Source organism: Numenius arquata, chromosome 16, assembly GCF_964106895.1.
Source record: "Numenius arquata chromosome 16, bNumArq3.hap1.1, whole genome shotgun sequence".
Classification (NCBI taxonomy): Eukaryota; Metazoa; Chordata; class Aves; order Charadriiformes; family Scolopacidae; genus Numenius; species Numenius arquata.
In genome coordinates, this window is record NC_133591.1 from 6,197,281 (window position 1) to 6,222,231 (window position 24,951).

Below are 24,951 nucleotides of genomic sequence, written 5' to 3' on the forward strand. Positions count from 1 at the left end.
GGGGCAGGTGGAGGGGATAACACAGAGGCTGCTCCTGGTGCAGGGTTTCGAGCCCCCTCCATAGTCCTGCAGCTCCAGGGAATAGCCAGGCTGTCTGTGCCTCAGGGGAGGTGGGATAGAACTGGAGAAAGGGATCAGGAACAGCTCTTCTGCTGCATTTATAAAATCACCCTACCCCTGGTGGAAATGGGGAAGGTAGTGTTGTCCCTGGGCTGTTTTCCAGAGGAGCTGGTGGAGGCTCTGTCACTCAGTGGGGGAAAATAAAAGTAGACAACAAGCCCTGAAATCCCTTCCCTCCCTTTTGAGCTCCCCCCACTGCTGCCCAGACCAAAAGGCAACTGCTCACAGATGGGAACACTCTTGGTGATAATGACAAAGCACCTCCTGGATGGAGAAGACCCGTCCATCTCCCATGGCTGTCCCAGGCTGCGTGAAAGGAAGCTCCCAGAGCTCTGTGCAGTAAAATAAGATTGTCATGGTAATTACCGAGCTTGTGGAGGCCAATTAAAATCCTTGGGAGAAAGTAAAAGACCTTAACCCGGCTTGGAGGTGGTGGTGGAGTGTGTTGCACTGGGGAGGCCTGGCTGGGTCTTGTTGGTGTTTGGGCTGTGACAAAGGGAATTGGTGAGGGAGAGAGAGTCAGGGCTAGGGAAGGACTTGGGGGTTATGAGAAGCTTTTTTTAAAATTAATTGGAAACTTCACAAGTAGCAAACAAGGTGACTGAAGCACAGGAGAAATATAACGGGAGCGCTCTGAGCCGGTGAAGAACCGTATTGCGGTGCGGCTGGTACTGGGGGGGCGGGGACACCGGGGGCCCTGCTGAGCCTGCTGTACCCCGGGCTGGACCGAGAATGGCTGAGTAGCCTGCTGGGGGTTCACTGTCCCCCGGCTCGGTGGCCCCGGGAAGGGACAGACGGCGGGGGCAGCCCCGACACACCCCCCCCCCCACCCCCCGCGGCACCGGCCCGACGCGGGTCCACAGCGCCCCCTGGCGGCCCCGCCGCCGCACCGCCTCCCCGCACCACACCTACCACCCCCAGGGCAGCCAGCCACCCCCCCCCAGACAACGACTTACTGCAACACCCAGGTCCGTATTAAAAATCAGAGCTCTTGAAACTTATTTTTCTGCAAAGGCCACAAAGAAAATCAAAGCTTGCAGTAGGAGCAGTATTCCAGGGGTTTATTTGTTTTCACCTGTACAACAGCAATTAGCACCGGTACATCATTAAAGCTTCAAGCAGGTGAGCCCAAGGGTAGTTATCTTCTACGTTAGCTTTGCTGAATGCAGCTGGGTCTTATTTGCATGAGTTGATGGGTTGAGCATCCTATGGTGCCGTGCCCAGGACGGTGCCTCTGCCCCGTCCCCGCTTCAGTCGCTGCTTGCTGAGGCTGCAGGTTGTGAGCCACCATTTGCAGGTGGACAATTCTGGATTCAAGGCCAGAGGGAAATGTAGTTTAAGCGTCACCCTCAGAGAGGGCTCATGCCACAGACTTAATCCAGCAGCACTAGCCACAAGAAGGGACTTGGCTGGTCCCATCCTGACTGCGAGACATTCTTTGGGTGTCCAGTCAAGTTTAGGCTATGGACCAAGTTCTGGGTAGCTGCTGCCCTCCCCAGCGGTGACCTTGGCTATATCACAGTGTTTTCCGTGATAAGACAGCCTCAGCCCAGCTGCAGACCGGGGACATGGCCAGTCAGGAACGCACCAGCCCAGGAACTGCTGGTGTCAGTTTTAGCTTTTCCTACCTCATAAGACCAATGGAGTTACAAGAGAACAGGCATTGCTTACCCCACTAGAAGGTGACAGGGCTGTCCTAGGCTATTGCAATGGTTTCCATTTCACAGCAGTATCCATGCCATCCAACAAGTCCACTGGTCCAAGAGGGACCAGAGACTCCCCTCACTCTGTTCTGTCCTTGTCAGAGCCACCAGCACTGGCCCTTTTGGCTTTCCTAAGGGATACCCTGGTTCCCAGTTGGAAGCAGGGAAGGTAGGTGTGGTAGACAACTTCTGATCTGTAGTTACCCAATAATATCCCTGGGTTTTTGGCTTCCTTCCCACTAAAGAGTGACCCCAGCCCACCCACCCCCCAGTTAACATCCAGCCCCACATCCCCCAAGACTTCAGTTCAGAAATCTGTAATAGTTTCATCAAATCTTACTGAGGCCATCGTTACTTTCAGGATTGCACACAGCTTCTTCCATCTCAAAAGCATAAGTATCTTGGTCAATGCTCAAGGAGCTGGTCAAGCTTCTGCCTGTTCCCTTCCCGCGTCCAGGCAGTGTGGGCAGTGACACAATGGCCTCCAGCACTGACAGTGCATGGCCACAAGAGCAGACCCTGGACGGCCGAGCAGGGACAACCAACTGTCTGTCAGGAGCTGAGTGACAGGGCAGATGTACCATTCAGTGTTTTGGCAAGGCTCATCTCAGTCACCTAGGGCAAGAAGAGAGCCAGCAGGCTAAGTAAAATGGCTCTGGACTGGAATCACTGGAGCGCAAGGTTATGGCACAGAATAGGGGCTTTAAGAGTCACTACTGTGCTCTCCAACACATGCAAAGGCTGGAGCAACCCTGGGCAGGCTGCAGGTACCCTGGGAAGCCTTTAGGAGAGACATCACTGAAGTGACAGCACTCTGAATTGATTTGCGGTGTAGTCCAGTCGCATCAAGTGGCAATAAAACCATAAGTGGCTTCAGGACAGCAAGCCCCATTTGCCTGAGATGAACGGTGGCTTTTAAAAAGATCACTAAATCCCATCAGTGCCACATATACAAACCTCATTTATTTTAAAGGCTCCCATTAAAGTGCCTTTTATTCCTAGCAATAGGCAGTTTTAAATTGCAAAACAATCTCTCAGATCAGTCAGCGACCATCTTCATTCCTACTGGCCCATGGGGAGAAAGGGGCTGTGGCCAACGCCAGCCCCTTGGGGACAAGGGTTCTTGAACACTCTGTTTTGGGTGGCTGGATGAGGTCTCCTGTGCCCCGGTGCGGGAGTGCTGGTGCAGCAGTACTGTCCCGTGGCTTTGCTGTGGCATGCAGGGCCTCCACTGAGTTGCCCAGGACAACTTCACCTTCCAGAGGCCTCTGGGGATCCAAAGCAGGTCTCATCCCCAGCACAGACATGTCCCAGTGGGAAGCGTGCTGGGGCCAGCAGCTCAGGCTTCGGCGTTGTCCTGGCTCAGCGTGCCAGCATCGTGTAGAAGCGGCGTGGTCTCGGAGGAGGGGGGTGGTTTGCTCTGCATGGTGGGATGGCGTGGGCTCTTCTCGGCGGCGGTTCCCTGAAGAGGAGAGGACAGCGGTTACAGCCGTGCACTTGGCGGTGACACCGTGGTCAGACCTTACAGAGTGCAGGTGTCACCAGATCGCCACTTGGGATGCACGTGCCCCAACCTCTTGGACTTTCACATGGCCAACAATGCTTTTCCGAAGGCTGGCTTCTTAAAATGAAAATTTTTGCATCTCCTCCCCTAACAGAATGACGCTGTTTCCATTCCTGCCCACCGATACTTGCAACACCCCCCAACGCTCAGCCTGAAGAGCTATGTCACCAAGTGAAGGAGTTGTGGGACAGTCAGCATGCTGCACAGCATCAGAGAAGATGAAAGGGAGACATACAGGATCTTCTCAGGGATGCAACAGCTTGAAGACCCCCAGACCTCAGCTGCAGTAGGGACACAGACAGCACCCATCCCTACTATAACGGGTAAGTGCAACCTCTGGGGAAGGTGAAGGATAGAAGCTGGTGCCTTCTGGCACCAGGAGGAAGACTCCTGCTCCACCTAAAGGCTTACAACTACAATATAGGTTCAACACCCTCAAAACTGAGGAGGAACCAGATAGGCTTTCAAGCAAAGCAGGTGGGCCCCCTGACCCAAAACCATGCAAGACCTCCAGGAGAAAGCAGCAAGTGACAGCAGTGGGTCACTGCCTGCTGCTGGGGACAGAGGCACCCATCTGCCCACCATCCATCACCTACAGACATTTGCTGCTTGCTGGGGACCTGGATCCAGGGTGTTGTAGAAGGAGTGCAAAGCTCATCCAACCCCCTGTCTATTACCCACTGCTTCTTCTGTATGGGCACCAATGATACCACCAGGGCCACCTGGAAACTAGAGAACTCAGGTGGGGGGAGACAGTCAGGGCAAAAAAGCTGGTTGATATTCAAGGATCAGCTCCTCTAAGCTCAAGAGTGGTCCATCCCAACAAGCATTCCAAGTCAGACAAAAGTGCCAGCAGGCCTATGTGGATGAACAAGGAGCTCCTGGCCAAACGCAAAAAGGAAGCATACAGAACATGGAAGCAGGGACAAGTAACCTGGCAGGAATACAAAGGCCTTCTCCGAGCATGCAGGCATGAAGTTAGGAGAGCCAAAGCCCAACTGGAATTGAATCTGGCCAGGGATGTCAGAGACAAGAAGGGCTTCTATAAATATGCAGGTGACAAAAGGAAGACTAAGGGTCATGCAGACCTACTGACGAATGAAGCAGGGGACCCCAGAGACCAAGAGAAAGTCTGGCGCAAGGAAGACATACCCTTGGAAGAAAAGGATGAGAATCAGGTCAAAGATGAGAAAAGGTCAGAGCAACCTAGACGTACATAAATCCATGGACCCTGAAGGGATGCACCCATGAGCGCTGAGGGAGCTGGCTGATGTCATTGCAATGCCACTCTCCAGAATCTTTGAGCAATCATGGCAATTGGGAGAGGTGCCCAAAGACCGGAGGCAAGCGTCACTCCTATCTTGAAGAAGTTCAAGAAGGAAGACCCAGGGAACTACAGGCCAGTCAGCCTCCCTTCAGTCCTTGCAAAGGTGATGGAGCAGCTAATCCTAGGAAGCATTTCCAGACACACGAAGGACACAAAAGTCATCAGGAGTAGTGAGCATGGCTTCACCAAGAGGAAATCATGCTTGATCAACCTGATGAACTTCTATGATGAACTGAATGGCTTAGTAGATGAGGGGAGAGCACTTGATATTGTCTCCCTGGACTTCAGTAAGACTTTCAACACTGTCTCCCATAAGAACCTTGTAGAGAAGCTATGAAGTATAGGCTGGATGAGCAGTGAGGTGCACTGAAAACCAGCTGAACAGCCAGGCCCAGAGGGTCATGAGATGTGGTATGAAGTCTAGTTGGAAGTCAGTAACTAGCAGTGTACACCAAGGGTCAATACTGGGTCCAATCCTGTTTAACACCTTTATTAATGATGACACAAAACTGGGAGAAGTGACTCATACACCAGGGTCATGCTGCCCTCCTGAGGGACCTCAGCAGGCTGGAGAAATGTGCTGGCAAGAACCTCATGACGTTCAACAAGAGGATGTGCAAAGTCTTGCATCTGAGGAAGAACCACCCCATGCACCAGTATGTGCTAAGGGTCACCCAACACTTAAACACCTTCGGAGAAAAGGACCTGGGGGGTTTGGTGGACATCAAGTTGAACATGAGGGGGTAATGTGGCCATGTAGCAAAGGCAGCTAACTTTATACTAGGCTGCATTAGTAGTGTTGCCAGCAGGTCATCACTGGTGAGGTCACACATGGAGTATTGTGTTCAATTCTGGGCTTTCCAAGGCAAGAGAGATGGAGCTACCAGAAGGAGTCCAGCAAAGGGCCACTAAAATGATGAAGGGAGTAGAGCATCTCTTATACAAGCAAAGGCTAAGAGAGCTGGGTCTGTTTAGTCTGGAGAAAAGAAGGCTCAGGGAGATATCACCAAAATATAGTATCTGAAGGTAGGGTATAGATACAGAGCCAGGCTCTTCTCAGTAGTGTCTAGGGACAGGACAAGAGCTAATGGGCACAAACTTAAACACAGGAGGTTCCATCTGAACATTAGGAAACACTTTTGTTTTGTTTTGTGTTTTTTTGTTTGTTTGTTTTGAGTTTGTTTTGTTTTTACTGTGAAAACTGTAAAAACTGGAACAAGTTGCCCAGAGAGGTTGGGCAACCTCCATCTTTGGAGATATTAAGAGACATCTGGACACGGTCCTGAGTAACCGGCTTTAGGTGACCCTGCTTGAGCAGGGGGGTGGACTAGATGCCCTCCAGAGGTCCCTTCCAACCTTAACGATTCAGTGATTTTGTGAACCTGTAATACAAACCCAGATATTTTATACATCAGAAATTCCCTCTTGACAGCCTTTCCATTGAGGCTCCCTGCATGCAGGAGGGGAGTGACACCCACCAGTTGACTAATTCTGTTACTCCCCATGAGTTTTCACCCATTTAAAAACTTACCTCTGGATCTCAAACACTTGGAGAGGAAAAAAAAGAAAGGCGAGAAAAGTGTTTCCTCACACATATCCTACTTTTCTCCCTGATCCCTGCTGATATTATTAGGACTGCAGATCAGGTACACAGGGAGGAACAACAAGAGCATGGTCTTGCAGCCTGCTTAAGTGTGAGTATTAAGACATCTAAATTGCCCTGAATAAAGCCATGAGACAACATCATTATATCAAAGCTTGCCAAGAGGGCATGTCTGGTAGATGTGGACAGTAAACATCTCCGTTTGATTGGTTTTAAGCAAAGTTTAATCAGATCAGGACAAGAGAAAAGTGTGTTACCTTGACTGGATACCCACCTACAGTCTGGCTTCCCGCAACACCATCCCCTTAACCGGAGGCAGCTTTTTGGCAGAGGTGGCCTGGTTGGCCTTATTAGTGTCTGAATTCTTTTTATTGCTACTCCAAAATAAAGAGCATTTTTCCTAGAAGACAATCAGGCTAGTTTATGGTGCACTTGGACATGAATTCCACAAGGGTTCCAATTTCAGGAGATTTTAATCACTGTTTAACTAGAATCTAGTTATTAATGAAGATTTCAAAATTTAGGTTAAACTAAGCCCTAGTTAAGATTTTGGTCAGTGTCAAGCCAGTTTTAAAATGGTCTGTTTGCCTTTTAAATGCATCACCACACAGGCTTTAGGCCACGTTAGCAGAGGAGAGCTGCAATGCTGCATCTGGGCACGTTTTACACCCGTACAGATGTACATCTTTTTATTTTTAGAACTGAAGTCCAACAGATGCATTTCAAACCGGCTCCACTATACACTAGACTAAGATTTAGGTGTTTCACAGTACCTCATCTGGACTGGGTTTAGAGCACACTGCTCCCTCCAGAAGCCAGAGGCGCACAAGATACTCCAGGAAGGAGCTGGGTTCAGGGAGACCTTCACGCTGGCAGACACGTGAAGGTGTGGACAATGCCCGCGTGGTGTCCCCTCTGACATCGGCGGTGACTTCAGGAGGGAGGGCTGTGCGTGATTCAGCAATCATCGCTAGATCAGCAACACTTCAATCAAACGAGGAATGCACCTTGGCTGCAAATTGCTGTCTTCCAGTTTATGAGCTCTTATCTATTCATTAGGCAGAGACTTTCATGTGCTGTTGCATAGCTTCCTTAGAGATTTATAAGGTCATTGAGGCTTTTTAATCACTTTCCAGGTAGTCAGACACTTCCTGCAGTTGATTTTTAGTTCTAGCACTTCATGACACTTTTGGCTGAGCACCCAAATACAGCTGCTGGCTTATGCCTGGGTTTGGGATATTTCACAAGCAGATATTCAGTTGACTTCAGCGAATTTAAAATCCAGCCTTTTTTTCCCTGACCCTTTCTGGCATGGTCAAGGCTCTATGACACCAGGAATTAAGACTAGCATGAAGCAGGGTGAGGAAATGCCAGCCCAGGGCTGCATAAGGTCTTGGACATAGCTGCCCAGCAAATACAAACATTTATATTTTTTAGACGCAGCAGAGAGGAACCTATTTGCCAGCGACCGCTTGCATTTGCAGAGGCAGAGAGGTTCCGCACACAGAGCCTGACCATCTCGGGAGCACAGAAAGGGCTTAGCGCTGAGCCTTCGGTCGGCCCCTGCATCGCTCCCACCCCGCAGGGAAGTGTGTGGAGGAACAAGGGGATTTGGGATCAGGTGTTTAAGTCAATTAAGCAGTTGTAGGCTTGGTTAAAATCCAATTACGTGATACTCTGAGAACCCTGGCACTATTTAAAGTGGGTTTGCATTAGTGTTTCAGTAAAGGTAGTTACAAGAGGCTGAGCAAAAGCAGCCTCTCGCACGTGCTCTCCCCTTGGCCTGCTCTCATCCTAAGCATTGCTTTTTTATCCCCACAAGTAGCCTCTTCACTTCCGTAGCTTTAGAGCCAGCTCAAGCCGCTTGACTGCAGTGCAAAACTAAGTAAGCTCACTTTGATATAAGTTAGGGTCGGGAGCTAGTTCTCTACTTCAAGACCTAAAGCTTTAGAGAGCTTAGTGTTATCAGATGAATGTTTTGGAGCTGGAGCCACAGATCTCCAGCAAGCGTTTTAGCTGGTTTATATTCCAGCCTTACAGGCTCATGTGTCAGCCGGGCACCTTCACCACCCACCCCATCGTGAGCCAGCTTCTACTCAGCTGCCAGCTCCCCGCAGGCTTCAAAGGTCTTCACTCCTCAGTAAACCCAGATCCACAAAGGCCCGGAGGGTTTAACTTCCAGAGCTATTTGGAGTGGTTTGCAGGGAAACAAGTGAGTTTCAGGGAAAGAACAGGGTCTGGTCTGGGTTGAGAAGCAGCCACGGTGTCTGTGCCCCTTCTGCAAGAGCACAGCGACCGTGTTTCCTTTGTGAACAAGCTGCGCTCAAGTACCTACATCCCCTTGAGAAGGCCCTGTTCAGACGGGAAAGCTGTTGGGACCCTGCAGAGATGCAGAGACTTGTGCAATGGCACAGACCTGCTGCTTTCCACGGAGGCTGGGTTGAGGAGCTAGGCTTGCTCTTTCATTAGCTGGATGCGCTGAGAAATGCCTCCTCCTACAGGAACCCACTTCCATCACTGCTGTGCACTGAGATAGCCAGAAATGCTTTTGTGTTATCTATTCGTAGCCCAATTTGTAGACGGCCAAGGAAGCCCTGCTGCTATGTGCTGGCACCTGGCACCATTACGACATGATTTGTGGCATCAGCCAGTGTTTCCTCAGGAGTGTTAGATTGTCAGCCCAATCTACATCATCTGATTAAGTCTGATTTGACTAACAGCAACTCCCATTAGACATCTGCAAGTTCTTACCTGACTCCTTGCCATGAGTACAGCTGCTGAGATAATGAGCGGGACGCTCAGCCCAAGGAAGATATACTGCAGGTAGTCCAACAGGGATGGGATCAGCACCAGGTTGGTGTAAAACTGCTTTAGGACTGAGCCTTCGATGGATCCACTCTGCTCAAAAAAGCAAAGTTGTCAGTAGCATTTCCCTCTCATCCAGGGCTGGGACAGCCTCCTCTCCCACCACCTCCCAGCAAAATTAGGGAATTTATGCGAGATTCAGTCAGACTAGAACCTCTTACTAAATAGCTGGAGTCAGCTGGAGATGCACCCAGCTGGAGACTGAACTTCCTGGCTCACATGAGCATGGGGATGCTGGCAGCTCTCTTCTGGGCCCTATTTAACCCCACATCTAGGGCAGAGACAGAGGGTTACCAAGTATAGTGCAGGGTTTGTTCAGCTCAGGGGGATTAACAACAGAGCCAAGTATTGCAAAGCCTTCTGTTGGTGCTTAATTAGTCTGTCTGGCTTAAAGCTTTATCCAAAGTGGAGTTTCCCCAGCCCTGGATGATGGGGAAGCAGTTTCCCTTCCCTCCCGCAGGAGAGGCTCTGCAGAATCAGATTGAGGAAGGCAGCTCACCTCTGCAAACCACAGCAGCGGCAGGACCACTGGCTTAATCTTCCCTGTTTGACTAGGGGGAAAAATAAATAAATAAAAAATAGGCACTTGTATTTCTAGTTGATCAGGCCACAACCAGTGTCACAATTCTTCCTAGAAGGACAGCTCTGATGGACTGATATTGGCCAGGAAACCAGTGTAAGGAGGCAGCAATTCCTGCTGCTTCAGTGAGCTGCTCCCTTCTTGAGAGACCAACTCTCAGGAAAGTCCAACTTGGGCCTTTCATGCTTCCATCTGTGCTTAACTCCCTGACGACGGAAGTAAGTGCCATTCCAAATCCAGGCTCCAGGGACATGAGCTCACTGAGCTGGAATGTTAAACTTCATGCAGCTCCAAGAGGTCTCAGTCACCTGCATGGTACTACAGGATGGTGCAGCCAAGTTCAGAGCATCGGGGCTGGCTGCTGGTGTAGAACCAACACAGCAAGTACATGCTCCCAGCCTTGTGGGACACAGGCTTCAACTGCTTTGCCTCTCCATGTTGGCTGCAACACCTTCTGAGCAGCAGCACAGAGCAGGCGAACCGCTCCTGTGCCTCACCAGGAGCAGCAGTCCCTTCATCGGCTGTCCAGTCTGGTGCAGGAGCCAAGCAAACAGGCAGCCACACACTGTACTGCTAAAGGACAGCAGTTTGAGGTCACTGGAATAGCTGACATTTCACCACACGAGCCAGCTGGCTTCTGCAACTGCGACAACTGGTAATGTTAAAGCTACTTCATCTCTGGGCAGAGTAAACTCTGCAGCAACCCCAACATCAGCAGTACTCCCTGCTTGAGAAAGGGAGATGGCCATTTCTAGAAGGTGATTACTTACATTATACCAGACACATGCTTTATGTACTGGTTCAGCTGGAGCTTGATGGAACAATTCATGGGGATGCCGGTCATCTGCATAGGAAGAGACCCACCAGTTCATCAGTACAGCCAACATTTTTCTTGAGAGCTCTGCAAAACAGCCCTTTGCTTTCTACCACAGCTACTCCGGGTGCCACCTTCCAGAGCGATGGATTGGATCATCCAGAGATCCACTACAGTCACCACAGAAGAGACCAGGAGTGTGGATGGGGTTTCCACCAAAGCACAAGAAACAGTCAAAACAGGCACCAGTCCCCTGACTGCTCATGCGGGGACAGCACTGTCCCCATGGCAGTTTGCAGTCTGTCCCCTTCACTTGAACACTCACCAGCCAGTGAGATTGTTGCACACAGCAGCCTTCAGAAGGGAGCACCTCCCTTGGGGTGGTCTGAAGGCACAAAGCTAACCTGAACAGAGGTGGCTGCCGTAGAAGAAGGCAGCACACATTCAGCAGCATGACCCAGGGAGGTGTTGTGTGACTTGCAGGACTGAACCTAAGCAAGTTCAAATTACCAAATAGCATATCCAACCTTTAGTTGACTCCCCAGGCAGAGTGTTTTAATAGCGACTTCATTGTTTTTTGAAGCCTGATGAACCTCTCCTGTTGTTCATCCTACCAGCAGCAGGATGGAAACACACCAACGCAAAAAGATTCACGCACACAGTAAAGGACAAAACTCATAACTAGAAGCCAACAGTCAGTGTCCAGCAACACCCTAAGACCATGAAAATATCACACTTCAAAGTTGGTCTTGTTGACACCCATTAAGGCATTGACTTCTCATGACACTGCAGTTTTGCAACACATTTTTAAGGGCGGGGAGTTTTTGTTGGATTGCCCCTGTTTGTACCCAGCAGGCTGCAGCTAGATAAGAATATAGTTAATCGTACCGTTATCAGTAGATGTTTGATACTGTAATAAACTTAATTAGATTTCTGTAACTATGATAAGAAAAGCAGAGAGAACCCAATGCCTAGATAAGAAGCATAGCTTACCTTACCTCAAGAAGGGGATTGGTTCCTTGCTTAAACAAACATCACTGAACATTTGGAAGATCATAGAATGGTTTAGGTTGGAAAAGACCTTTAAGATTATCAAGTCCAACCATCAACCTAACACTGCCAAAACCACCACTAAACTATGTTCCTCAGCACCACATCTACACATCTTTTAAATACCTCCAGGGATGGTGACTCCACCACTTCGCTGGGCAGCCTGTTCCAAGGCTTGGCCACCCTTTTGGTGAAGAAATTTTTCCACATCTCCAATCTAAGCCTCCCCTGGTGCAACCTGAGGCCATTTCCTCTTGTTCTATCACCTGTTACTTGGGAGAATAGACCAACCACCATCTCACTATAACCTCCTTTCAAGTAGTTGTAGGGAGCACCAAGGTCTACCCTCAGCCTCTTTTTCTCCAGACTAAACCACCCCAGCTTCCTCAGCTGCTCCTCGTAAGACTTGTGCTCCAGACCCCTCACCAGCTTTGTTGCCCTTCTCTGGATACGCTCCAGAACCTCAATGTCTTTCTTGTAGCAAGGGGCCCAAAACTGAACACAGTATTGAGGTGGGGCCTCACCAGTGCCAAGCACAGGGGGACAATCACCTCCCTAGTCCTGCTGGCCACACTATTTCTGACCGCATGCAACACAGGTCATGGGTGGAAGATCCCAAAGTCCCCTCCCCATCAGCATCTGGGATAACGATGGCTCAGGAAACCCCATCTCATCACCACTGGAGTGGGGACTTCACCCTTATGCTGTTGATATGTGAGAAGTGTAACACGGCGACAGTCCAGTGCAGAAGCAGCCAGATGGGCAAGTTGGGAGAGTAGAAGCCAGGCCAAAACTTATGGCGATAGCTTCAGCTACAGGGTGGTCTTCAGACTTCGCCAGTCATGGCAGTACGTTTGCAGATCTGGGGCGTATCTGGGCTGCTGCTAGATACACCTCCTGGTGTTATGGACCTGAGTCAGTGGAAAGAATTTCACTGTGCTTATCGAAACAATTATGCTTATAATTAGTTCTGCAATTCTCTAGAAGCCAGGCTAATTATTCAATTAGTTTATGGCTTTGACATTTTTATCTGCACATGTCCTTGCCAGTCTTTGCACTATGGAACCTGCTCAAATCAGTGCCATGAGAGCTGAGCGAGGCCACCACACAGCCGGTGGCAGGCTCCCCCACCCAGCTGGACCCCTGGGGTGAGGAGAGGACCCCACCAGGGTCACTCACCGGGTGCACGTCCAGGAAGAGCGCGTGCTGGTCCTTGCTGGGGTGCAGGCCTTCGACGGCGTTCACCAGGGCTGGGTCAGCATTGTAGAAGTGAGGATGGGAAATGAACATTGGTGCTTCTGGATGAGAAAAAAAAGACACCTTAAGCTCATTTAAACCCATCTGAGACATTTTCTTGATGTTTTTAAGCCATTGCAGCTTTTTGCCCTGAACAGGCTTTTACACTTTTCCTCCCAACCAGAAAGTTCCTTCACTTGCTTCCCTGCAATTGCTCTGGGAGGGTTAAGACCCAGTGTTAAAGCCACCTTCTCCCCGCCATGCACCACGCAATGCCACGGTAACTCGTTGTACCAGACACTAAGGACACTAAGTCTAAATTCCCACTCCTGCGTGACCTGCGCTCAGTGTCCAAAGTTAACATTTAATTTGGCACTTACGTGGCCTGCCTCTTCCCACTTTTGCTCCCCAGCCTGGGGGATGTAATGCTCCTGCCATATCCCCAGGCATTCCCAAAACACCAGGCTGTCACAGGCCCATGGACCAAAGGGACTTTGGACAGGGATTTTCACCCTTTCCCTCCTTGCTGAGATGTCCGCAGGAGTGCAAGGGAGAATGCCATGCACACAGACCCCAGTGGCACCTTTTAGCACTCTGGCAGAGTTTTTCAGACAGCCAAGCTCATATCACATCCCTACAGTTTAATATCGGTATGGCTGGGACAGCCCAGGGAGGGAAGGACTTACTGAGCCTACAGGTGCTGACGTTCTGGATGCCGGACTGCATGCAGGGGCAGAAACCTTCATTGGGTGGATAGTCCGTGCCATTGGCAAAGAGAGTTTTTGGTGCCACGAAGCGATAGGTGGGCACACCCTCGAACTTCCCAGACTGCTCGTACACCAGTGTCAAGGATCTGGAAGGGTTTCGGTGGAAAAGGACCAGGATTAGCCAACAAGGTTCCCGTCCCAGAACTGGGCTCTTATCTTTGCTGGATAAGATGCAGTTGCAATGTAACTTAGACTTTGAGATCAAGATAAACACTCAGAGCAGTGCTTTGGAGGGGGAATGAGTATTTAAGCCATTTGCTTTCCATGTTTTAAGCACAGATAAAGGGCTGGTCAGGACTAGTTATAGAGAGAAACCACAGGCCTGTAAGCCTGTTTGCGGTATCCAGATGAGATTTGTTTAAAGGCATGTAGTAATCCCCAGGGCTGCTCTCCAAGAGGTACTACCCACTTTGTGCAAGCCTTGGCTCCGAGGCAGAAGTGCTCTGTCACAGGGGATGGACACTGGCTAAATCTCTTTCGCAGCAGGACTCCAGCACATAGGCTGTCAGGGCAGTGGAAAATTTTACCTTATGAACTACATTACACAGCAAGATTTTTTTTCTTGATACAACAGGCTAGCGATGTTATGCTGCATTATTGCCACCAGCTGGCCAGGATAGACGCAAGTTTCCAAGAGTGAAATTTGTTTCCTTCACACATGCTCCTTTGAGTGAGGTTTGCAGGGATGCAGACAGTCTGGGCAGGCCAAGGGGATGCTTATTACTACGGTTGCCTTCTGACACCAGGATAAAGGATGGGGGATTCAGGGCATGTTCAGCAGTTAAATGCATGCCTCTTGGCTGTGCTCACCTTCCAGCAAAGAGGCAGAGGCTGCTGCAGCACATCAGCAGGATAAAGCCTTGCCTACCTGGCAGGGACATCCAGGTAGTTGCATCTCAGCACCAGCTGCACTTAATGTGCAAACAGCATAGGAGATGAGCCCTGCAGCAAGGCAGGTATGCTCTTACTCTATCAACTGATGTTTCTGACTCCCTCATACAATCGTTTTGGTTGGAAGAGACCTTTAAGATCATCAAGTCCAACTACTAATCTAGCACTGCCAAATTACCATTAAACCATGTCCCTTCCTAGCCATCCAGACTAGCAGAGAGGCTGAGAAAAAGATCTGGGGAGAAGAGACAGCACTGCCTGGCGAAGAGGCAGAGCCACTTCCTCCACAGCACTGTCCTGTGGGAACGTCCTGCGCCAACAGAAACCAAGCTTGGTCTCCTCCACTTCACTTTATGCCTTGCCTGGAAACGTAAGCTCTGTTCCCTAGAAGATTTCTGTAGTTTTACAGAAAAAGGTATGTGTATTTAAACTTTGATTACTGGTAAACTTCCCTGTAAGACCTTGGCTCTGGGTCATTTTGGTATTTGCTGATGTGCCTTGTGTAGAGGAATTCCTGCACTAATACTTGGCTCAGCTGACTTTGCTTGTTCCGCTGAAGAGGTCATTGTTCTCTATTCACCATGAGCCCTCGCTTGTTTTGCAGCACTATCTACAAAGCCTGAATTAACATTATCTTCCTTATCTTCTCCAAGCTGGGGATAGGGTTTTGTGCCACAGCCAGCCTCCTGGCCTCCCCTCCTTCCAGCCTCTGGGAGTTTCCACACAGGCAGGCTCTGCAGGGTACTTTAACCCCTGTGTGATCAGCTAAGGTCAGGGTGTCTTACATGGGACAGACATGCAGAGCAGCGCATGAAATAGGCAGCAAAAAAAACCCCCAAAAAAGCTGCAGTCTGGAAATGGTGGCACAAGCTCCCCCCGAAATCACTTGTGCAAATGTTTAGTCAGCTGAAAGTTCCACAAAATGGTTATAGCTGCATTTCCTTGTGACAACACTTACTTCTCCCTCTCGCCTCCCACGTCTTATCTAGGCTGGTTATTTTCTACTGATTCAACATGAGCAAGTTAGGCTTCTCCAGTGATGTGGAAGGTATTTATGGATACCACAGGACACTGCTAATTAGACAACTACACTGTTTGCATAGCTCAGATATGGCAACACTGAACTTTAACTACAGAAACTAGACCGGAGCCCTCTGCGTCACTGCACAGGTACTCTGTGTGCACAGGAGGAGCGCTGCATCTCCTGTCACCCGCACAGGGACAAGCTGGCCTCACCTGCAGGCGTCAGGGCTGTAGAACTCCAGTGATGTTGGGGACATGAACGGTGGCCACATCTCCCCCGCGGTCCCATTGATCATGTTGCACTCGTTGCTCCGCCAGTAGTTCACCTGTGGGACAGATGTAGAGAGAAGAACAACAAGCTTGCTGGAGAGTTGGCTTCCACCCCTGTATGGGACATCCACCACTCTACGCTGCTTCAACAGGAGCTTGATATAGCAACACTGAAGAGCTTCTGAGATCTCTCCCATTCAAACATCTGCCCAATTAATGGAAAAACAGGACAAGATCCCCCTGTCCCAGGTGCTCCTGCAGTGGTTGATCAGTAGATTGAGTTGATTTTAGTTAGGAGTGGAATTCCACAAAGGAAGAATAAGCACCCCTTTAACAAGGATATTTAAATAACGTCTTAAAAGACAAGCAACAAGAGCCTAGGACTTCAACCTAGAAAGCAGGCAGCTCCAACAGCATTTCAAGGGAGTCCAAGTGACACTAATGATGGGCTGAACTTAATGCTTCATGACAAGCCTCTTGTCATATATGGCTGCCTTCTAGCAATTTGATAGAACAGAAGCTGCAGCGGATGAAGTCCCATAGGAACTTACCTTCAAACCTGCAACCCAGAGGTACAACAGCCCTGAGAGCTTTCAGTTTAACGTGCTTTAGATCAGGCATTGCCCCCATATTAGAGGTTTACTGTCCAACACTCACCTTCTTTAGGCCATTCCATGAATCCACCATGTGAACTCTACTGATGTTCTTCATGCCTGTGTATACTGTAAACAGTCCCGAATTGGAGTTGTTAAGCTGCAGAGAGAGGTAACTAGCTTTTAATCCATTAGATGCGGCAAGACTGTAACATGTTAATGACTTCGCATGCTTTGTCAGCTCTAGGGATGGTTCACACTGTAAGTTGCTGCACTTTCACTTATTTAAATTGCCAGTGACAGCTTCCAACACATGCTTTTCTGCTTGAGGGGAGGATTAAGGCAGCCTTACGCAACCACCACCAGCTACACATGGCTGCTCCAAACAGTTTGTGAGAGGGATAGCCCAGATACTCAATCCCAATACCAATATTGCTGTGATTTTAGTGTTCCCAACAAACAGTTTGCTTACCTCCATAAATAAGCCAAATTTTCCCTTGAAAGGCATCAGGCCAGGAACAAGCGTATTTATTGTGTCTATAAGAGGGTCGTCATACCCCCACAGGATCTCCCCCACTGTCCGGTTCATGAAGGCCTCCTGTTTCAGGCCAGCCAGGGCTCCACTCAGTAAAAGCTTCACAAAGTTTGGCAGGTTTTCCATCATTACAGCTGCTCCCTGGGAAAGAAAACAAACCTCTGAGACAAGAGCCCCATCTTTACCAAAGAGGAAGCAATGCATCTTCAGTGCTCAGCAAGGTCCCTCCTCAAGGTCGCTCTACAGCCCTTGGGAAATCCTTTGGAAAACCTGAGGTTCAGCATTTATCCCCAGACTGGGAAGAAAGCAGTTGAGGGTTCACAGGCTTCATTTCCCCAGAGGATGCTCAAACAAAGTTGCAGACTGCTTTGCCAGCCCCTCTGCGTGCTCTGCTTTTGGAAGGGTAACAGCCCAACATGACAACCAACACCCAGAAAGCAGAGAATTGCGTTTTATAAGCTTAACCACCTCATGCCTTGATTAGCCTTAAGCCCTACAAGAAAGTAAGCTTTGAACCAGCATTGGGCCTCGGTGCTCTCCCTGCAAGCTCAGAAGTTGGTACCCATCCAGGGAGCAAGTTCTTACCATCATCAAAATGTTTGGCACAACAATGTACTCTTCTTCGCTGCCGTTGGACATGTCCGGCTGGAAGAATAGTTGCCGATACTCCAGGAAGGAGACGGTGTCGTTGTCATGGAATGTGATATTTTTTTTATACCTGTACTCTCTGCAAAAGAGATCGGAGAGATCATGGGAACCTTCCCCCATGCAAGTGCCGCTGCCACCCCTGTGGAGCAAGGATGAGCTGCACAGGTCTGGGTTTACTTCTGAAGAGCAGAGGAAGGAGATGGAACTCCAGCAAGAAGCCATGGGACAGCAGAGGAGGCAGCATGCTGGGGAACAGGCAGTGTCAACCTCACATCCTGGCCAGGGTTAGGGTCTAGCAGGAGAGATGGCAGCCTGAGAGTGAAGCATCCCTGACAGATGGGATTCTGCAGCAACTTGCAGACACCAAGTGTCTCCTCCCAGCTGAGAAGTCTGAGACAAAAGCATAAATCGCCTCTGTCATTTCACCTATAGCCGTTGAAAAGCCCAGCCCTATCAGAGAGATGCACAGATAAGGAGACCTACACCAACCCACACACCAAAACAACCTGCAAAACAGGAGAGGACCAAACAAGGTGGCACAAGCCCCACCAACAAGCCCACAGTGATTTGCCCCAGAGCTCCCTGATGGCTCCCAGGTTCAGGTCAGCTCAACCCTCCACACAGCATCATGGGTCTCCTGCTCCTCAGGGCTTCAGGCCATGTCATCTCCTGCACTGCTCCACACCATGCCATGGGGGCAGCCCAGTCTCACGGGGGCTGCAATGCTTCACAAGAGCACGAGGCTGTCCCCAACATTGTGAGCCTGTTACAGCTCCTGAGGACACTGAAGCTCAACCCACCAGCAAAAACAAAGTCCTTTATTGTGGAGCCTCTGTTTTATGGCCCACATTAGGGAAGGGCACTAATCTTGCTCAGCAGGAACACAAGGACACTAATAAGCTTTGCCCCTTTGTTTATTCTTATGGTAAGTGAAGCTTTTTCCCCCAAGCCAAGGGGCTGATGTGATCACAACATACAGAATCCACATGGTCTTATGGTGTGACCTGGCAAGCCCCGGGGAAACAAGGACATATACATACTGCCAAGTTTCCCCCCCAGTGCTTCTCAAACAGCTTTGGATTAAACCAGTAATCTCCCCACATGAGCTTGCTTAGGCTACTGACCTAACTTTGCCTATATGTGTAGGCACCAACGTGCTGAATATTGCTATTTATGGGTAAGTTCACATGCTCAACTCAGTATCAACCATCACTTCATGTTTTAGGTCTGGAGAAGCATCTGGGGCTTCAATCACCACCCTCAGCCATGGCAAATAGACCCAGCCCTGCTGTAGGTGGGCCTGAACAAGTTTTAGTGCTCCATACTGGTTCTCATGACCAGAGCATTCATGTTATACAGATTCTGGGTCCCATGTTAGATAAGAGGTCTTAGGCCATTCCATGAAGTTTGACATTGAGGTGAGTCCAGCTCTGAAGCTGGACTCTTCAATGCACAATGAAGATGAAACAAGTCCACTCTGAAGATGAGTGTTTCCCACCACCCCACCAACACCCCTCATGCCTATGATTGGACCATATGAGCCCAGGTCTGGCTGCCCAGCAGATCCCAGCTAAGGAATGAGCTCCACAACTCAGTGAAGCGCAGACCAGCCTTACCACCCTGGCAGCCAGAGGTCCTACTTGCGGCTTTAGCAAGATCAGAGCACTTAGAGCACATTTGGGTCACTTTAAAATCCTGTGCCACTGGACTCACGCCAAGTATGCTAATGCCATGCTTTCCTGCCAGAGGAGTCAGCCAGAAGTCTAGCTGGACCACAAGTGGTACCTGACCTGTAAACGTAGGGTCCACGCTGGTTCAGCACTGGCTTCGCTCCCTGGAGGGCCTCCTTGGGGTTCAGCACTTCAAAGAGGTACACCGACATGTAGAAAGGAACAGGAATGTCTTTCCACATGCCGAAGGAGATGCTGGTGGGGTCAATCCTGACATTCTGCAAGGGAGAGGGGAGAGGAAAAAAACAAAACCAAAAAAAAAACCCAAAACGTTAAGGAGACACAACTCTTGGGCTTGGTGGCTACAGCTAAGCACATCCACCCTTGGCTCCATGTCAGGCCCAGCCGAAGGCGGCAGTTCCAGCAGGGGCTCTCCAGATGATCCAGGCTTGCTATGCAGACTGAAAACGAGCCAGATCTAAACTGGGAACTCTTATGTATGCAGAAGCATAAAGTTCATGCCACAGGATGTCTGTAGGCTTATTTATTCAGGCTCAACTTTCCAGTTCCTACCCACAGGATTTCGGAGCTGTTTTGATGTGCTGGAGGCTTGCTCCATGCTAGACAAGCCAGCGCTGAATTATTCACAGCTCTGCACGTTTGGCTCTCTTGGCACACACAGCCCTGTCCCGATGGCCTCTACCCGTCTGTCAGGTTTGGCAGCTCCACGCAGCCAGGAACGGGCAAGGGCTGGGAGAGGTGGCACAAGCATCCGCACAAATGTTTGGGTACTGGCAGGGAGGGCCGACCAGATTCCCAAAAAAGCAGCTGGGGAAACCGGGATGGCGACCCAGCTGTGTCCCAACACCTTTGCCTCCTCTCAGCTGCCATCCTGCGGTGACTCATAGTCAGTCATAAGGCAGGTCAAAGGCAATGCACAATTGTGGATTCCATATCGCTGTCCCGTTTGCTGGAAAATGCCTGCAGGAGCCCAAATATGACTTAAGTCCTCACCAGATTCCCGGCCCAGGAGCTGCTGGGTACATCTGTCTCCACTCCCTCCCCGCCTCCCGGGGGCTTCCTTATGGACAAGAGCCTGCTCCTTCTTGTTTCCTATTTATGAGGGTTGTGTTCCACCATAATCCTTGCTTCCTCTGCAAGCACAAGCCCTTGCCATGGTTAAGTAACCCAGCCAGCTTACGGAAGCGGGTTTGATCCACTAACTGCTGAAGGTATGTGGGTATTATCCCGCTGCAGCTCGGCAGCCCCACAACTGCTCTTCTGCCCTGGAGAAGCTTCGTCTGACTGTACATGAATTTGCTGACACAGCAGGGTGAGAAAGAAAGCTGCCAGTGACTTCCCTGCAAAGTCCCATGTTCTTCAGCTGTTTCCTGGCCAGGCTGTGCCACCCGTCAGCAATAGGGCTTTGCAAGCCCCTCACTCAAGCCCAGGTCCTCCAAGCCCTACCCCTGAGGGGACATCTCCATGGTGCGGTGTAATCCACCTGTCAAACCCTTCTCACCTCCACTTCACCACCCACATGGTGCTGGCCAACAGCCTCCATCCTGCCGGCCTCAAGGATTTCATGGCAAAGCAGCAGAGGACAAGAGCAACTCGGATTTTATTTTGCTTGGTTTATAATCCCTGCTCCTGTGTGCCCAACAGTCTGCATCTGCTTTCCTCGACTTGCCTACCCTGTCTTGCACTCCCTGGATCCCTCATTGCATATGCATTTATTTGTATAATGTGTACCCAGTCTGATGGAGCTGCAGCCCAGCTCCCTACTTTCTCAGCCCTCTCCCACCTGGGCACAGCAGCTCTCGGTACCCCACCGATGCTGCTAAGCAAGGTCTACTCAACTGGGCAGACTTAGAACTAAGCTACTTGTAGGTCAAAACAAACATGGTCATATGTCTGAAATAAAAATAGAGTATTTTTCACCTAGATGGGTTGCAAAGTGTCACTCAGATGTTTGACCACTCCTGACCACACTGGTCTCTGTTCCTGAGGAACTGAAAGGAACCGGCTACTGTTCCTCTCCTCCAGACAGGACCAGAGGAGCCGCAGCTCCATCGACAGTGCCCAAATCCTGCTTCTCCAGGAGAGGGACTTCAGCCACTCTGCTCGGTAAAACCTAGAGTTGAGGTTTCCCCTTCAGATTGAGAGGAGCAACCTCAGCGTCAGACCTCACCCTCCACATCCTCTCACCACCATCCTCATCACCCTGCTAGAACGGCAAGGACAGTGCTGTCAGTCCTCTCCCAGCTTTCAGGCAGGACAGCACAAGCGTTCCCAGGTGGAGCAGAAATGCTAAGCGGCAAATTGATGAGTTGGTGTGGTGTCAGGGTGCTAAAGATCATTATCTTAGGCAGGCCTGTGGCACTCTAGGTGTTTTCACAAAAGCAGGGTCCCCAGGTTTTACAGGGCCACAGGCAGGATGGCTGCCAGGACAGCTGCCAATGCAGCTTCAGTTTCTGCACGAGGCAGGAGATCAGCTCCGAGTTCCGTGTTTCTATTGTGTGATCCCCTACAGACTTTACTCACAGATATCCCCCAAACCACCACCTCTTTGCAACTAAATGCTCTTCCATCAGGATACACCATCTTGACAGAGCTCAGGAAGCCAGGATGGGCAAACCAGCCTTCACCTGCCCAACCCCAGCCCTTCGTGGCTCAGCTCCTCTTACCCACACCACTCTGAAGACCAACTCAGGAGTTTCAGTAGGGCCACCTACTGAAAAACCAGTAGGGTTTCTCACCACACTAGACGTCACCACTCAGCTATTTTTTCCATTTCACATTAAGCCTCATAAGAGCTCAGGACCGTTTTGGGTTACGCTGAAGGGCTTAAGGTAAAGGGAAACCTGAGGAGAAACAAGGGTTGATCTTTTCCTCATCTTCTGTTCTCATTGCAAGTTACTAGGATTTAGCTCATCAGGCAGAAAGAATCAGGATTAGCTAAAAAGAGGACAGAAAGGTTTTTGCACCAAAAATGTCACTCCTGTTCTGCAGGTGCCATTCAGTCTTTTATTTGCAGGTACCAGCTCCTGGTGTCCATGAAAATGGACAAAGATTGACTTTTACTGCTTAAACTACTGGACTGTCTGGCTTTGCCCAGCCAGCAGCACTTCCAGAGGGTACATTTAAGTAGAAGCTCGTTTTTGGCAGAGACTTTGCAGCACATGCAATCACTGCCATCGGCTATGGGGTGGTTATTCAGCCTTTCATCAGAAGCACATTTCCAGGTGCTGACCTGGGTAGGTGCAAGCTTGGAGAAATGCCCTGGCAGGGGCACATCTCCTGTGGACAGGGAGAAGAAGGTTTGGCTAAATATGGAATGAGCCAATTGGTTCGTTACAGCAGAATAACCGGTGTCCCAACAGCGAGGACAGGAACACTGGTTCCCAAGTCTCTGTGGAACAGTTACTGAACTCCATACACAGCCCCACACCTTAACTGTGGAGAACAAACGCCTCTTCAGCCTCAGGACTTCTGTTGTGGATAAGAGAGGTCTCCAGAGAGGCAGCTCTGGAGGTTTTCCAGTTGAGCGGGAGACGATGCCTTGGAGGCTGCTCCATGCACGAGGCTCCTTCAGAGCACTCCTGCACGTTGCCCGTCCCATTTCCAGTTTGGGTAGCATCTCACCAGGGTATGGTGAGTGCTGCAGGTAAGAGAGAAGGAAAGTCTGGCGCTGGGAGCCACGTTCAGCCCATCACCATCCCCAAAGCCAACTCCAGCCACGCAGAAAGCCCTCCTAGCCAGGGATGAGAGCGCCTTCAGCCCAGGGTGGAAGAGCCCAAGCTGAGATTTGCCTGCAGTAAGACCGTGAGGCTGCCCAGAGCGACGCCGAAGCAAAGACCCTTGGGTGTCGAGCTCTCCCGCACACCCCCCGAGATCGAGCCAGACAGGGAAGACACCACCACACACCAGACCCGCGACGCACCGGTTCCAGCACCCCCCACCCTGCACCACCAGCACCGGGTCCTGGCCGCATCCCAGACACGCACCGGCTCCAGCACCCCCCCATCCAGCACGGGGTTCCACCCCAAGCCCCCATCCACGCACCGGCTCCAGCCTCCCCACGCATCCACTCCCCCCCCCCCCCCAAAAAAAAAAAACCCCCGGCCTCGCTGACCTTGACAACCTGCTCCTTAATGATGACGGGCCCCACCAGCAACAGGCAGACCCCCAAGAGGGCGCAGGCCGCCCCGACCAGCCCCAGTCCCACCGACAGCGTGCGCCGGGCGGCGGCCATAGCGGGACACAGCAGAGCGGGGTCGCCGCCGCCGCCGCCGCTTTATGGCCCCGCCGCACGGCACGGCCCGCCGCCGGCGGAGGGGCGGGGCGAGGGCGGGGGGGGAAGGGGCGTGGTTGTGGGCGGGGCCATGCGCCGCCGCGCCCCGCCCACTCGCTGAGCGCAGGCGGGTCGGGTGAACCCACGGTAAAGAGAGCCCCGTATATGTGCGTAAACAGAAAAAAACAGACATTAATTTATAAACATATGTAAATATACAAGGTATTTAAATAGATAAAAGTATATAAGTAGATAAAAATATATAAATAGGTAAAAATAGATAAAAAATATAGAAATATATATGTGCATGCATACCTATATAAATACACACACACACAGCACCGGCCACCCCCGGGATGGACCGGGTCCCCCCATGGCCACCCCATGAGCAGGCGGGGTGGCTGCGAGCCCCTTGCCGCAGCAGGTATTTGGTGTGAGCCACAGCTCAACCCCTCGAGGCGAAAACCTCCCATCACCCCTTAACCCACCGCTGTTTTTCCAAGCAATTGGGGTTTTTCACTGAATTTCACTGAATTTTTTTAGAGTTGGAAGGGACCATAAAGATCATCTAGTCCAACCCCTGCCGAAGCAGGATTGCCCAGAGCATGTTTTTTATGTCTCTTGCGCAGTTCAAGTGGCGCGGAGTAGAAGCCCAACTGCAACCCATCCCTAAAAGCGTCTGGAAGTCAGCAGAAAATAAAAAACGAAAGGAAGAGTGCAGGTTGTGACTATTTTATAACAGTTACACGCACCGTCCCATTGTCCCAGCCGCCCGTTGATCCAAGCTGAATGGTCCGGAACCGGGATTGATCCAGGAGGGAGACACCAGCCCACGGCTCCCACCCGGGCAGAGGCCAGGACAGGAGAGGACCTGGAGAAGACAAGGCCTTCACCGTGGTGGAACACCTGCAGTTATATCCTTACCTTTAGTTGTGTCTTTTTTTCTTCTAGACCTTTTACCTCTGTTTAATTGCCAGAACAATTAACCGTCCCTGTTCAACGCAGGCCAGACCCCCCTTCCCCAGCAGCGACGCCGTCAGAGCCAGCACAAAGTTAAGTGCCACATTTTCCTTTCTTTTAAAACATTTTGCTAGAAAACCCTCTGAAAGTTTTCCTTCAAACCCCAGTAACCCCGGGAGACACCCCCCGGCTCTGCGGGACAGATGGAACCGTGTGGAGCAGCGTGAGCTGGACAGCGGGGACTTCCACGGACAGAACAAAAAAACATCCTTAAACCTTCACCAACGCTTTGCTGTTTCCACCAACCAACCACCGTGGTTTATCCCACCCCAGCTGCGGTCTCCGCTCCGGGGCGTTTGTGCCGTTACCCGTTTGTGCCGTTACCCGTTTGTGCAGCTTTATAGTCTTTTTAAGTACAGAATTGTAGTTGATCTGCTT

At 50.5% G+C, this 24,951-nt stretch overlaps 1 protein-coding gene across 2 annotated transcripts; it reads right to left on the bottom strand.

Annotated features, from left to right (window-relative positions):
- Window positions 1–1,162: 1,162 nt before the first annotated feature.
- SCARB1 (scavenger receptor class B member 1) lies at window positions 1,163–23,592 on the bottom strand. 2 transcript variants are annotated; one of them, XM_074159373.1, is made up of 12 exons: window positions 23,395–23,592; window positions 19,380–19,537; window positions 17,527–17,668; window positions 16,879–17,082; window positions 16,471–16,566; window positions 15,757–15,869; window positions 13,549–13,715; window positions 12,806–12,924; window positions 10,533–10,606; window positions 9,682–9,733; window positions 9,069–9,215; window positions 1,163–3,285 (listed from the first exon to the last, which is right to left on the bottom strand). In XM_074159373.1, exons 1-12 carry the CDS (start codon window positions 23,512–23,514, stop codon window positions 3,163–3,165), a joined length of 1,515 nt encoding a protein of 504 aa, XP_074015474.1. In that variant the 5' UTR covers window positions 23,515–23,592; the 3' UTR covers window positions 1,163–3,162. The 2 variants fall into 2 exon arrangements, with proteins under 2 accessions (XP_074015474.1, XP_074015473.1); XM_074159372.1 differs by lacking the exon at window positions 1,163–3,285 and adding an exon at window positions 6,592–6,717 and having other exon boundaries at window positions 23,395–23,514.
- Window positions 23,593–24,951: the final 1,359 nt, after the last annotated feature.